At 31.4% G+C, this 13,080-nt stretch overlaps 1 protein-coding gene and 1 long non-coding RNA gene across 2 annotated transcripts; both read right to left on the bottom strand.

The window, feature by feature from the left end:
- Positions 1-800: 800 nt before the first annotated feature.
- LOC105638523 (Tetratricopeptide repeat (TPR)-like superfamily protein) lies at positions 801-3,640 on the bottom strand. Its single transcript, XM_012222345.4, has one exon. The coding sequence runs from the start codon at positions 3,355-3,357 to the stop codon at positions 952-954; it is 2,406 nt and encodes an 801-aa protein (XP_012077735.1). The 5' UTR covers positions 3,358-3,640; the 3' UTR covers positions 801-951.
- Positions 3,641-9,388: 5,748 nt separating this feature from the next.
- LOC110009985 (uncharacterized) lies at positions 9,389-13,027 on the bottom strand. Its single transcript, XR_002284898.3, has 2 exons — positions 12,748-13,027; positions 9,389-9,681 (listed from the first exon to the last, which is right to left on the bottom strand). It is a non-coding gene; the product is annotated as an uncharacterized LOC110009985 (long non-coding RNA).
- Between the last annotated feature and the right edge of the window lie 53 nt (positions 13,028-13,080).

The raw sequence follows: 13,080 nt of genomic DNA, 5'->3' as shown, positions 1-13,080 counted from the left end.
CTGTTGCAATGGACACGGTAGAGCAAGGAACGTCCAAACCCATTGGGAAGGCAGGATTTGGTGAAGTCGGTGAACAAAAATTATGTTTGTGGGTCCCATAACAAGGGTATTTCTGTCTTTTTATTTTGTAAAATTAACGGAAAAAATGTTATTTTTTCGACAGAAGGACTAAAAATTCAGATGGGGACATGATACTATCATAAATAACGAGGATGAAATCATGTATTTTGTAAAACTTAATAGATCCGAAAATACTTTTCCCCTTTTTTTTAACAATAATACTGTTCTGAAAAAAAGAAAAGAAAAAAAAGAAAAAACTGCATCAATGCCACCATTCACGATCACCCGCCTTTTCTATTTTTTTAAATGTAGATCTTTTTTGTTTTGTTTTAAAATTGATTTTTTTTTCTTCTTTGAACTCATTGGAATTTCACCTACCAAACAAAACTTTGATCTAGAGAGAGAGAGAGAAATTTAGCATAAAGAATTAATAAAAAATGTCTCAATAAAAGAGAGAATGAAAAAGAAAAAATGAGAGATATAAATATGAGCCAGAGGAGATAATTTTTTTTTTAAAAGGAAAAAGTACTACAAATATATTCACGTGCCACTTATGCAGCATTTTGGCAAACAGAAAAATTCAATTGTATCAAAAGCCATTTTATTATTTAGACCCACGTATAGAGTAAAATTAACTCGAAGGAAGCAAAATATGATGATAAAATAGCTTAGTTTCAAAAAAACAAGAACAAAGTAATTATTTTTGACAAAATAAAAGTACAAGATTATAATTTTCCCTATTTTTAAAGAGAAACCGATCACTTCTTTTGAAATGTGAAATTTACATCAGTAAGTGGTAAAAATATATACACTTCGTATGCTTGTACAAAGAAGAGTATCTAGGATTGCTTACAACATCATCTTGAAGTAAATGAAACTGAAAAAACATTATCACCAATAATCACCGCAGGAGCAACGCCCATCCTCGAAGTGGTGAAAAATTTTTGAATCCCCCACTATAATTTCTCTTTTAGTAACTCTTGAAATCTTCTTTGCAGCAATATGGCAATCTTTACATATTCTAGTGTTCTTTCTAATAATGATAGGTTTTCCAATTGCTGTAGAGATCAAGCCGAAGCAAATAGCCAGTTTGACACTGTGATTCTGTGGTGATTTCATTTTCTTTTTTATCACATCTGCTGGTCTGAACTTACTAAGAGAATGAATATAAACATCTTCCCCAATCTTCTTCAAGATAATATCCAACACATCATAAATCATGTATGCTTGTTGGTGAGACTTGTTATTATTGATGAACTTCTGACTTTTACCTTTACTCTCAACCGTGCAACAATCAACCGTCTTTGCCAACCCTTTTTTCTTCATAACAAGTTTAATTTGCTCTACATCTTCCCACCTTCCAGCTTCAGCGTACATATTAGCAAGCAAGACATAGCAACCGGTATTGTCGTTGTCATGCGACAAAATATGCTTGGCTGCAAATTCGGCAAAGAAAATGTCATTATTGTTTCTACTTGCAGTTAGTAAAGAGCCCCATATCCGGGCTGTTGGGACCAGAGGCATCTCTTCGATGAACTGCTTGGCTGCATCAAGATTTCCAGTGCGTCCAAGAAGATCCACCATACAACCATAATGCTCTATCCCATAATCAATGTTATAGTCCATTTTCATAGAATTGAACAATTCCCACCCTTCATTGACCAGACCAGAGATGCTACAAGATGATAATAAAGAAACAAAAGTGCTTTCATTAGGTTCTATGCCGTTTTGTTTCATTCTGGAAAACAATTGGATAGAAATTGTTCCGAATCCATGAATAGCATAAGCCATAATCATCGTATTCCAAGAGACTAAGTTCTTAAATGACATACTGTCAAAATATCTTCTTGCAGTCTGAAGATCACCACATTTTGCATACATGTAAACAATTGCATTTGAGGTGAAAGTATTTGAGCTAAGCTCTAATTTTGTGATATAAGCATGAATCTGTTTACACTCACTCACTGTGGCTAATTCAGCATAGGCAGGTAGGATGCTTGCAATTGTAACCGCATCTGGTTTGAGAGTCTGATTCCGAAGGCAATGGAACAATTCCAAAGCTTCTTCATTCCGCCCATTCTGTACATAAGCAGCTATGATGGCATTCCACGATACCATGTTCTTCTCATTTATTCGACCAAATACACATTCTGCGAATTTCAATTGTCCACATTTTCCATACATGTCAACTAAAGCAGTTTCGAGTACTAAATGAGGGAGAAACATTTTCCTAATGGCATAACCATGGATACATTTACCTTCCAAGAGAGTTCCGAATTTTGAACAAGATGGAAGCAAATTTATCATTGTAATGGCATCTGGAATCAAGTTATCCTCTTGCATTCTTTTCAAGCAAGTAAATGATTCCAAAAAATGACCATTTATAGCATACCCACCAATCATAGCGTTCCAAGCTACTATATTTTTACATGTCATTTCATTAAATACCCTTTCTGCATAATCCACTTTACCACATTTAGCATACATATCAATAAGAGATGTCTGCACCATAATATCCAACTCAAGCCCATTTCTAATAACTTGGCAATGAATTTCCTTCCCCCCACGCACACAACATCCAATAGAACAACCACCAAGAGAACTAATCATACTAAGCCTATCAGGTTTCTCTCCAAGACCCAACATTTCTTTAAAGCACATCAATGACTTCAGTCCATCACCAATCACTCGATAACCATTAACCATACAATTCCAAGAAACCAAGTCTCTAAGAGGCATTGCTTCAAAAACCTTCTCTGCAACTTCAACAAACCCAAATTTGAAATACATATCAATAAGAGAATTACAAACATAAATATCCCGATCCAATCCAATCTTAATCAACTTCCCATGAACCTTTTTACCTTCAATAAAAGATAATAAACGGCCACATGCTTTTATAACAAAGGGGAATGTAAAATTATCAATTCCAATCCCTTCATATTCCATTCTATGATAAAAATCAATAACTTCTTGAAATAACCCTTTATTAGAAAAACCTCTAATAATAACATTCCATATATAAGTATCTGGTTGGTTCATTTTCTCAAACAGATAGAGTGCATTATCCATAGCACCAGAATCAACAAACTCACATAGAGACCGCGTAAGAGAAAGACTATTGGGTTTAATCATACCACGTTTTGGAGTCTCTGACATCTGTTTTTTCGTCGGGTTCGATTTTCTGATTCTTGGATTGACTAAAAGGTCCCTTTTTGGTGCTCCCATTTGTTTAAAAGAAGCATCATCAGGTTTGTAGGAGTTAAAGAAGTAGCTGTGAGAAAGTTTTACAGCCATGGATAAGCTAGAGCATGAGAAATTGCAGCTTTTAAAGAATCATGGCATCGGAAGCGGTTCTTTAAGTTTTGTTATTGGATGTATCGTTTAGCTTTGGCACCTTGAAGTGAAAATGACGGACTATAGGATCAGCTGGTGCAGTTATTTGAAGAGTAAGACCTTAGTTAACTAAAACAAATTAATAAAGTCATCCCTCAAACTTTATTCTCATTTTCAATGAAGTCCTGGAAATTTCTTATCCTTTTTAATCAAACTTTATTCTCTTTCATGCGAATAATGTAATTATCTTTAATCTCACTTCCCTCAAAGCAAACAAAGTAATTATTTGTTTTATTGCTAATGACTAGCAAGCAGCCTAGTTATCAACTCTTGTCTCGACTCGCTTGCTTATTACAATAATCCTCGTAACTCCGCCCTTCTTCTCCTAATATCTAATTCTGATTTGGTGTAACACCCTGATTTTCGAGTACCTGATAAAATTATATGAAATAATTTTATTGTGTTTTTATTTTTTAATTTATTAAATAATTAAATTGTTTTTTATCAAGAATTATTAGTATTTATTAAAAATTATTAATTATTATTGCCAAAGTGAGAAATTGCATAAAATAGTTTAATTTGATTTTTCTCTATTTACAGAGTATTTAAATTATTCTAAATAGTATTTGTCATTTACTTATTAAAATATAATTGAATAAAATTATTAGTAAATATTGATCAAAATAATTATGACTAATAATTACTAGAATTATTTTGACAACTATTAATATTCACATGTTAAATAAATAAATTTATTATAATTATTAAAATTCATTTTATGTTTAAAATTAAATATTTATAAAAGTAATTAATGAAAAGAAATAAAAGAAATAAGAGAGAAAAAAAAAAGAAAAATTTTAAGAGAAATTGGATTTAGAGCTAATAAGTTATTACCAAAAGTTTTTTTTCATTATTAAATCTTCCGCAAATATTTTAACTAAAATTTTCTAATTCTGTACCATTTCAAATTAAAAAAAAAAAATGCCAACATGTGCCTCCGACACGGAATGTGATATTCATTATGTAATCCTACAGCACTGGATAGGGTATTTCAGTTGGATTCAATGGAGGTTGTTTCCGAAACCACTTCTAGCCATTCTTTGATTCCGGATAATGAATTTGTTGAGCAGTTAGCATTAGCTATTGTTTCTCCTCCTCTTCAGAGGGGACATGTGAATTGATTATTTGTTCTCTTCCTTGCTTGCTTCACCATTGGGATTTTAGTCTTATGATGGTGTTATATGTTAAGATTTTAATTATTTTTGTGATCATATTCTCCTGAGGTGCGGGCCTCGGCTAATTTTCTTCACGCCATCACAAGCCTGATGTTTGCTGTCTTCTGGAACCACGTATCAGTGGTGCAAATGCTAGGCGAGTTTGTAACGCCATGGGGTATCGACACTGGATTCGGATAGAAGCTCTTGTTATAGTGGGGGAATTTGGATTCTTTGATCTAATATGGTCTACTCTGTTCAGCAATTGGCTACCAATTCTCAATGTGTCGTTTGTAAAGTCACTGGTTCTATAAGGGTTTTCTTGGAACCTGGTGGCTGTTTTTGGAAGTCTAGATATTCTCTTGCGGAGAAAGCTTTGGGAGACCCTTATTCTTTCTGATATTGGCGCATCAGATCGTTGGTTAGTGGCTGGAGATTCCAATACCACAATGTCTTCTGATGGACAAGTTGGTTATGCTAATGCTTCTCACCCTAGGATTCGAGATTTTGTGAGTGGATTTTTAATCCATTTCTTATTGACCTTGGGTTTTCTGGACAATCTTTTACTTGGAACCGTGATTCTAATCCTTATTGCAAAGCTGCTCATCTGGATAGAGCATCGTGTACTGCAGGATGGAGATCCAGTTTTTCTGAGGCTTCTGTTCAGCATCTTCCTCGTCTCCATTCTGACCATAATCCTTTGCTTATCCGGCTATTTCCTTTAAGTTCTCCTAAACCTGCTTATTTAGGTTTCAAGCTGCTTGGCTTAGACATGGTGGCTTTAACCATTTACTCCGGAATCATTGACTTTTAAATTCCGAAATTCGAGATTATCAGCAGCATCTTGTTCTGGTTTTAGATGGTTTGGCAGAGATTAAAAAATCTAGCTTTTATCTAAACCATAGTTTGCTATGCCTAAATATTGCGAATTCAAGTCTAACGCATTGTCAATGAGGCGCACCTGATTGAGCCTACTTTTTATAAGCCAGCCCAAACCTGCTCGGCTGAACCCACCAGGCACCCTGAGCTTTTATGGATTCATATGAAGGTTCAACAACTCGGTCTCTTCAATTATTAAGTCACTTCTTTTATTTTTGAATTTTGATTGATGCAAAATCAATGACATAACCATTGGGACAAAACAAAACAAAAAACCTTTTTTTTTTTTTTGCTTTTTAATTCATTGAGAGGAAGTAACATTACAGAATGCTAGAGGATTCAAACTTCGTCTATTTTTCGGGTTATATATATACTTACCACAAGAGAATGTGCAAAAAATAACATGATAGATAATACAAGAGATAGTTCTTTCCTTAGCTTGCAAATTGGTAAAAACTTTCGGACACCTCCCATCTAGAGACCAACCAAATCATATTTGATCGGCAAAAAGACCTGATTTTATTCATCAGTGAAATATGCAATTAATAAATCAGAATTCTAAACCTACATTAAGCAGTCATACTATCATTCTTAAACATTTCAGAACTCCTCAGGAATGCTTTGTAGTGCAGGAATCCAAGCAGAACGCCTACGGCTTTCCTTCCCCGCATTAACTCTCAAAAGGTGCTTTCTACGCAAAAGATTTAACCGTTGTTCGACAGACGAAAAGGACGATGAAGATGACTGGTAAGAATTGTTCTTACTGCCATTTCTTACCAATTCCAGCATTTGCTTTAAATCTTGCTTCTTCACTAATATCTTCATCCTCACAACTCCATCTTCATTGGCTGCCTGCGAAACCACACTTCCACCGTTGGATTGGGCAATCGATTCCAACAGATTGTTCCTTAGATTCCGATTATTAATTCTACCTTTTACTGATCGGAATTCTCTCTTCGGAGAACCTCTGCCTTCTGCGACTCTCAAGTACTCCATGTTAACGTGTTCTTGTTTCTTGTGTTTATGGACTGATGTTCCATGAGACCACGATTAGCCTTTTATAGAAATTGGTGATAGATACATCTCTTAGTTCAAAAATCAATATAAAAATATTGATTTTGATTTTGACTTTGTTATATATATATCTATATATATATATGTTTAGGAGCATCTCACTTAAATATCAAAGAATAATTAGGAATAAACAAGTTTATTTGATTGATGTATGAGTTTCAGTTCTTTAACGACCTTTCATTAGTTAGTTTAATCATATGCTAAATGTAATTAGTATAGAAAAAGAAGACTCACATGCAAACCCTAATATTACGCTTGCAATGGCAACGCGTAAAGAAGGGATATGTTTTTATAAATCTGGAATATGATTAGTATGCACTTTGTTTCTTTTTTGTACTTGCATTACAGATAGGGAGCTGGATAAGCACACAGGTCAAAATCGAAAATTGAATCAAGCTGATGCATTAGGCTTTTAAGTTTGGTTATTTGGTTAATCGGTTCGGTTTATAATTTTAGATAACTCCAATTTTCTATTTTAGCTTTGATTATACCAAATTATGCTTACCTTATCAATTAGTACTCGTATAAGCATATTAGAAAGATGATTACATTTAATTAGCACAAAGGTAATGGATAGGTTGAGTTTGGTACAGGGGAGAGAATTGTCAATGGTTTAGCTGTTTCTAGCCTGTCATATGTAATCAATCAATCAATCATTCCTCTCTTCTTCTTCTGCAAATGTTGTTTAATGGTTTGGAATAAGAATAATCACCTAACACATCTCTTCTAACTCTAACAATTAACTTTAGATTCCGTATTCTATTTGGCATCCAAGTCGGTGGCTGTGTTTCAGAAGCTGGAATCGCGTAGGAATAGGATGTTCTCGTCCGCGGCCACTGTAGTGCATGTTTGATTTGCGCGCAGAATGAAATTTATTAAATTATAGGAATAGGAATATTAAATTTTGAATATCAAATCTTATCTATTACCTTTGCTGGAGTTACATTTAGAATTTCACATTTCTTAATAAAATTATTAAATGTGTCTAAATTATAATAAATTATTGAGTAAATTAATTATATTATTTTTAATTTAATATTAATTCTCTAAAAAAATTATTGAATTGAAGTAATGATATTGGTTTACTACTTTTTGAAATCACAAATGTGATAAATATTTTAAAATAAATTATTTTTTCAGATGTGATAAATACTGACGGAACAGAGGTGTAGTTATTTATTTATTTTCTTTATTATTGTAATAATAGTAGCTATCCGTAACTATAGCAGGAACATTGTTACGTGTGGAAGTTTCTGAGATGTGTAAAGTTTAGCAGGGTAAAACTGAACATGTGAATGCTCACATCACATGCGTTTAATATTCAGCTGGCAGGGCAAATGAGTGTGATTATGATTATGCTTGAAAGCATACGTGCCAAGCCCGTGAGAATCTGTAAATTCTTATTTACCAAATTTTCTTTTTTTGGTATTTGATAACAATACGGTTTGTAGCTTTAGCTTTGAATTTAATTTACTTTAATTTTAGTAAAATATTGAGTTCAATATGAAATTAAATTTTTACTTCAATTTTATTATATTAAATATCTTAAAATTATATAATAAATTTTGATGGATAAAAGATATGCACAATTCAATCAACACCTAACCTAAATCCACGGTGAATAATTAATTTAATATTCATATGTGTTCCAATCTCATGTAAATATCGGGACCTGCTTTAAATGAGTTTTTACAGGTTGTGTCCACAAAAAATAGCCCCTGCTTTCCATTCGTAGCTTTGAGGCCTAATTAATTGAAATTTGGATTTTTTTTTTTCTGTTTATATGTCAATGAATGTCAATTTAGACTTATTATTGGTTTTGAACGCTTTAGATTTTTTCAGATCCTAGAGCCAGTCCAATTCAGATAAAATGGGTCTTAACAAAAAAAAAAAAAATCCAAGAATAAATATTATAATATTCTACCTAAAAATAATTATTATATATGTACACACACATCAAAATCAAACTAAGAAAAAAATTAAGTTAAATGAAATTTTAGTAAACATTTCTTTTATTTAAAATATAATGATACTTTTTATGAGATAAACACAAAAATAGAGAATATGTGTGTGTTAACATTTGAGCTGGTTTTGGAAAACGTTTAATTAGGCTTATTACGAGTCTCGACGTTAAGCTTACTTAGATCTTAATGTTGATCCACATATTAAGCTTACTTAAACCCTATTGTCGATCTACCTTATAGGGTATATAAATATACAATAATGACATTATTCCATTTTTGTTTAACTATATCTACATTGATGTAAGTACACCTGATGAATTTGACCTTCCAATATTTAAAGTTTAGTTTAGTCCATATATTATGAGATGGTTAATTACTCCGTTGGTTCTTTTTATTTAGAGAAAATTTTCTTTTTAGATATATTTTTTATATAGAAAATTTTACTCTAAATAGTATCTTTGCAAGCCAAGTTAAAAAAAAAGAAATTAATGACCTTGGAATATATGTATTTATTTCAAGATTGAAGCTCAACAATAGAGAAAAGTGATAAAAACAAGTATTCTCAACATTTAATGTACGCGTGTTGCAAAAGACCAATTATCATTTTACTTTTTCATATTGATTTTGCATGTTGATGGTCCTTTATATAAATCTGGCTATAAAATTAAAGTGCAAGTTCTAAATGTCAAATTATTGTCACATAAATATAACGTTAGCCATTATTTGTATGTTCGATGACTATATGTCCACTTTTATCATCGTAAACGTGGCCACAACTGTAAGTGTATGGAACAAATATATTGGGTAATTAGGTTCTGGAAACAATCACATTTTGTTATTTAAAAGTGTAGATGTGTGAGATTTTGAAAAAAGAAAAATACAATTAATACTATTTTGGCCACATTGGTGGAAAAGGTAAATAAAAACAATGAGTAAATAAAAAAAAATAGTGCACAACTTAAGAGCTGCAGTTTTTTGTTGCTGATTTGAGACACTTTTCTTGAAGGAACTGATCAGTACTTCAGGTTCCCGAACACCTATTTTTGCTAATAGTGATAAAAAAGATGCAAATATGGCTAAACCTGATAGTCTTCTAGAGAAACAAATAAATAATGATGACCAACGTGACCAAAGTCCAAAAGATGTGCTTGATCCTGCAATGCATGAAAACAGTACTGTTGAGTGACAATTTGAAGTCATTTTTGCTTCAATATCTAGAGGATTCAAGTCTTCAGAATGCAAAACAATGACTGATCTGGAGATGATATGACCGATTTAGATGTTATGGATAAATGAATATTTCTTTGAATCAGATTATTAACAGTGGTTTTGTTTTATATGTAACTTAAATTTAAAAATTGAAGAGTCTGATTGTAGACTCAAAAAATTTTGCTTTAAAATTTATTTTATTGGTGTGCACATATTATGTAAAGTATCTCCCGGTCTCATAAATTGTCATAACAAAAATATAGAAGGTTTGAATTTTTATTGAAAGTGACATCCTTATCCATGCAAATAGGTCATTAATGCACTTCTTGGGATTGCCTCTAGTGTCAGTTGGTATTCTCATAATTAATGACAAAATTAACTCCTTTTAAGGACATTTTAGAGAGAAAAGTTCAATTAACTAACTTTCTTAATCTAAGAGTTTTTTTTTTTTTTTCCGTTTTCTCCAAATAAAGAGAGTATTACATTTTCTTCATATTCCGAACAATGCCAAGTAGACAGACTGGTTAATCCAATTCAAAATTTAGCTATCTCTATTTACTGTTCTATTTTGACTTAACCTATAAAAGTATTCTGAATTTTGAGACCTGTTTCAATATCCCCGTAAAATAACCTTTGTCCCTTGGACATCTCAACTTACAAACTTAGATATATTATTATTCTAAATTCGAATTTCATTTAGGGTTTGCAATAAAATAATATAAAATTGAAACCGACCCGATTACCTTGAGTTAACTTAATCAAAGACCAAAAATTAATCAAAATGCCCGTTTTCTGAATTAGAAAATTGCAGCAGCGTCGATCTCCTTTCTTACTTTTTCATTGACAATCTCTTCTCTTCTCTTCATTCTCAATCAATTACATCTTAAGCATATGACACCAAATATTGCATCTTTTAGATTGATAAAGAAACCGATGGGGTAGTTGTATGTAATTTTAAGTTTGTTAGACAAAATGCAGCCAGTAACTAGAGCAAATTAACAAGTAAAAGCCATGATCAAGCAAGAAATAAACAAATAAACACACAGATCAATACAATGATGAAATCGAAGAAAAAAAAAATGAAACCCAATGAAGAAAATTAGATAAGAAGAAGGAAACTATCAATAAAACAAATTCTAACCTAGTGATAAAATGAAGGTAACTGATAACACCCATGACTAAATTCATATTAAAATGGCAAAAAATCAAAATCAATAGAACACAAACAGTGATCTTGTGAAGAGGGACTTGAGACTGAAGTAAATATAATCACTGGACGTCAAGAAAATGCCTTTGATTGCTAATTGGGCTATGGAATATAAAATCTCATTAGAGGAAAAGAATGGAAAGGAAATTGGATATCAAATCACTATTTATTTCAAGAATAAAATCCATTTCTCTTTTCCAAAACGTGTCTTGTTATTTTAAGGCTTGTCCTTTCTTAGGTCTATTATTTCCATATTGGGCTTAGTCGACGGAGGATTCGCCTAAGGTGTCACATTACCCTTACTTATATATATTATTTTTATCTTGTGCTTAACCGACTCGGGATTTGCCTAGGGTGTCACATTTCCCTTATCATCTCCACAAAATTACAAACTCTCCTAAAAGGCATTATCAATGGAGAAGAAAGAAGGGAGCTGGAAAGGAGAAATTATAGTTTGTGACTTTCTAATTTCAAAATGTGTGTTTTGATTTATTTAACTCAAAACTGATTTAGCGAGTCCTACTTTTATATTATTTTATTATAACCTAGGCAAAATTTGAATTTAGTGTAATAATATCTAAGTTTGTAAGTTGAGGTCTTAAGAGGATAAAAGTCATTTTAGAATGGTCTTGCAGCAGCTCGCAAAGTTTGGGTTTTTTTTTTAGGTTAAGCATTCTATTTTTCCTTTTGAAGAATTTTTAAAATTTTTTTTCTTTATTTTTCTAAAATTTTTTTGAGTATTAGGGAGATGATTCAAACTTGAATCTATTATCAAGTTGTATATGTATTTACTACTAGACTATGTCACAACATGCTTTATTTTCCTAAATTTTCCTAAATTTTGATTGAATAGCTTGAGATATTTTTTTAAAGTTTATATACAATTTATATCTGATAGCTATTAAAAAATTTTTACTTTATTTTACTATATATTTTGATTGGATTGCACATTAAAAAAAAGATTTTGTTTATAATTAATTAGATTAGTTATATGTAGATAATCATAACTCTGTTCTGTTTAATAATATCTATATAACATATATATGTATTTACGACATATTATTTTTAAATTGCAAATCAAAAACTTTTCAAAATAGCAATAAATAATTCAAAAACATCAATCAAGTATATTCTGATTAGTCTTCTCACTAATACAAAAAGTGACAGATCTCGAGTTCAAGTCCTCTTAATAATAAGAAAATAATTTTTATCAATTTGATAATTATATTTATCTACATTTTTTTTTTTTTTTGTCATTTGTAGCTATACCGATTTATATGTTATAAACATTTCTACGTCTTACCTAAAATACTTACAATTGGAAATCAAAAGCTTTTTAAAATATTAACATAATTTAATAACAATAATTATTCAAATCAAACAACATATAAATACTCAAATAGGAAGCACAGATTCAGAACTAGTATTAAATTTATCTGGAGCAATAACGTTAACTAGAAATAGAATAGTAAAGCTCATACAATAATTCACCATAAGCAAACATGAAGCTCCTTCAAAACAATAGAAGAACATATAAATATTAGGATAATAAAGAAGGACAAAAGGTGTGAGATCCAAAAGACCCGGAGAGGGAATAAAGCCACGTGCCAAACAAGACAACAGACATACTCACCAAAACACAATTTTCTTTCCAAGAAAGTTAAAATCTATAAAATTTTCTTTCCAACCCAGCCATGTTATGGACAGCTAATCTTCGTTCTTTTGTTGAAGGCTCCATTATATCAGAACAGTAAGAAAGAACAGAAATGAAGGTAAATTTTCTATTTTGAAGGATTCAACGTACCTTCCAGTAAGTTACAATTGGGATCCGCAAAAATAGCTTACTCAGAAATATATAAACTTGTCAGGAAACCCCATTTTGCTTATTGTGATTGCTTCAAGAGTGACAATTATGCAGACAAAGAAGATGAAACAAAAAGAAGGGTCCATTTCTTTGAAATCTGTATGGTAAATCCAAGTACAGTTCTCTTGTTGATTACAAATGGGAGGATAGATAATTTCAAATTGAAGTAGAATCCAATATTCCAAATATAACAATCTGATATTCCAAAAATAACAATAAAATAAAATATCCCTAACTTACGGAAACATTTATTGAAATAGTATTTCCCTTGCA

Source organism: Jatropha curcas, chromosome 1 (assembly GCF_041381405.1).
Source record: "Jatropha curcas cultivar XTBG-Jc1 chromosome 1, XTBG_Jcur_1.0, whole genome shotgun sequence".
Classification (NCBI taxonomy): Eukaryota; Viridiplantae; Streptophyta; class Magnoliopsida; order Malpighiales; family Euphorbiaceae; genus Jatropha; species Jatropha curcas.
This window is presented reverse-complemented; position numbering and strand designations above follow the sequence as displayed.

Coding starts and splice junctions, on each gene's coding strand:
- LOC105638523 (XM_012222345.4), bottom strand. CDS start 3,357: ATGGCTGTAAAACTTTCTCACAGCTACTTCTTTAACTCCTACAAACCT.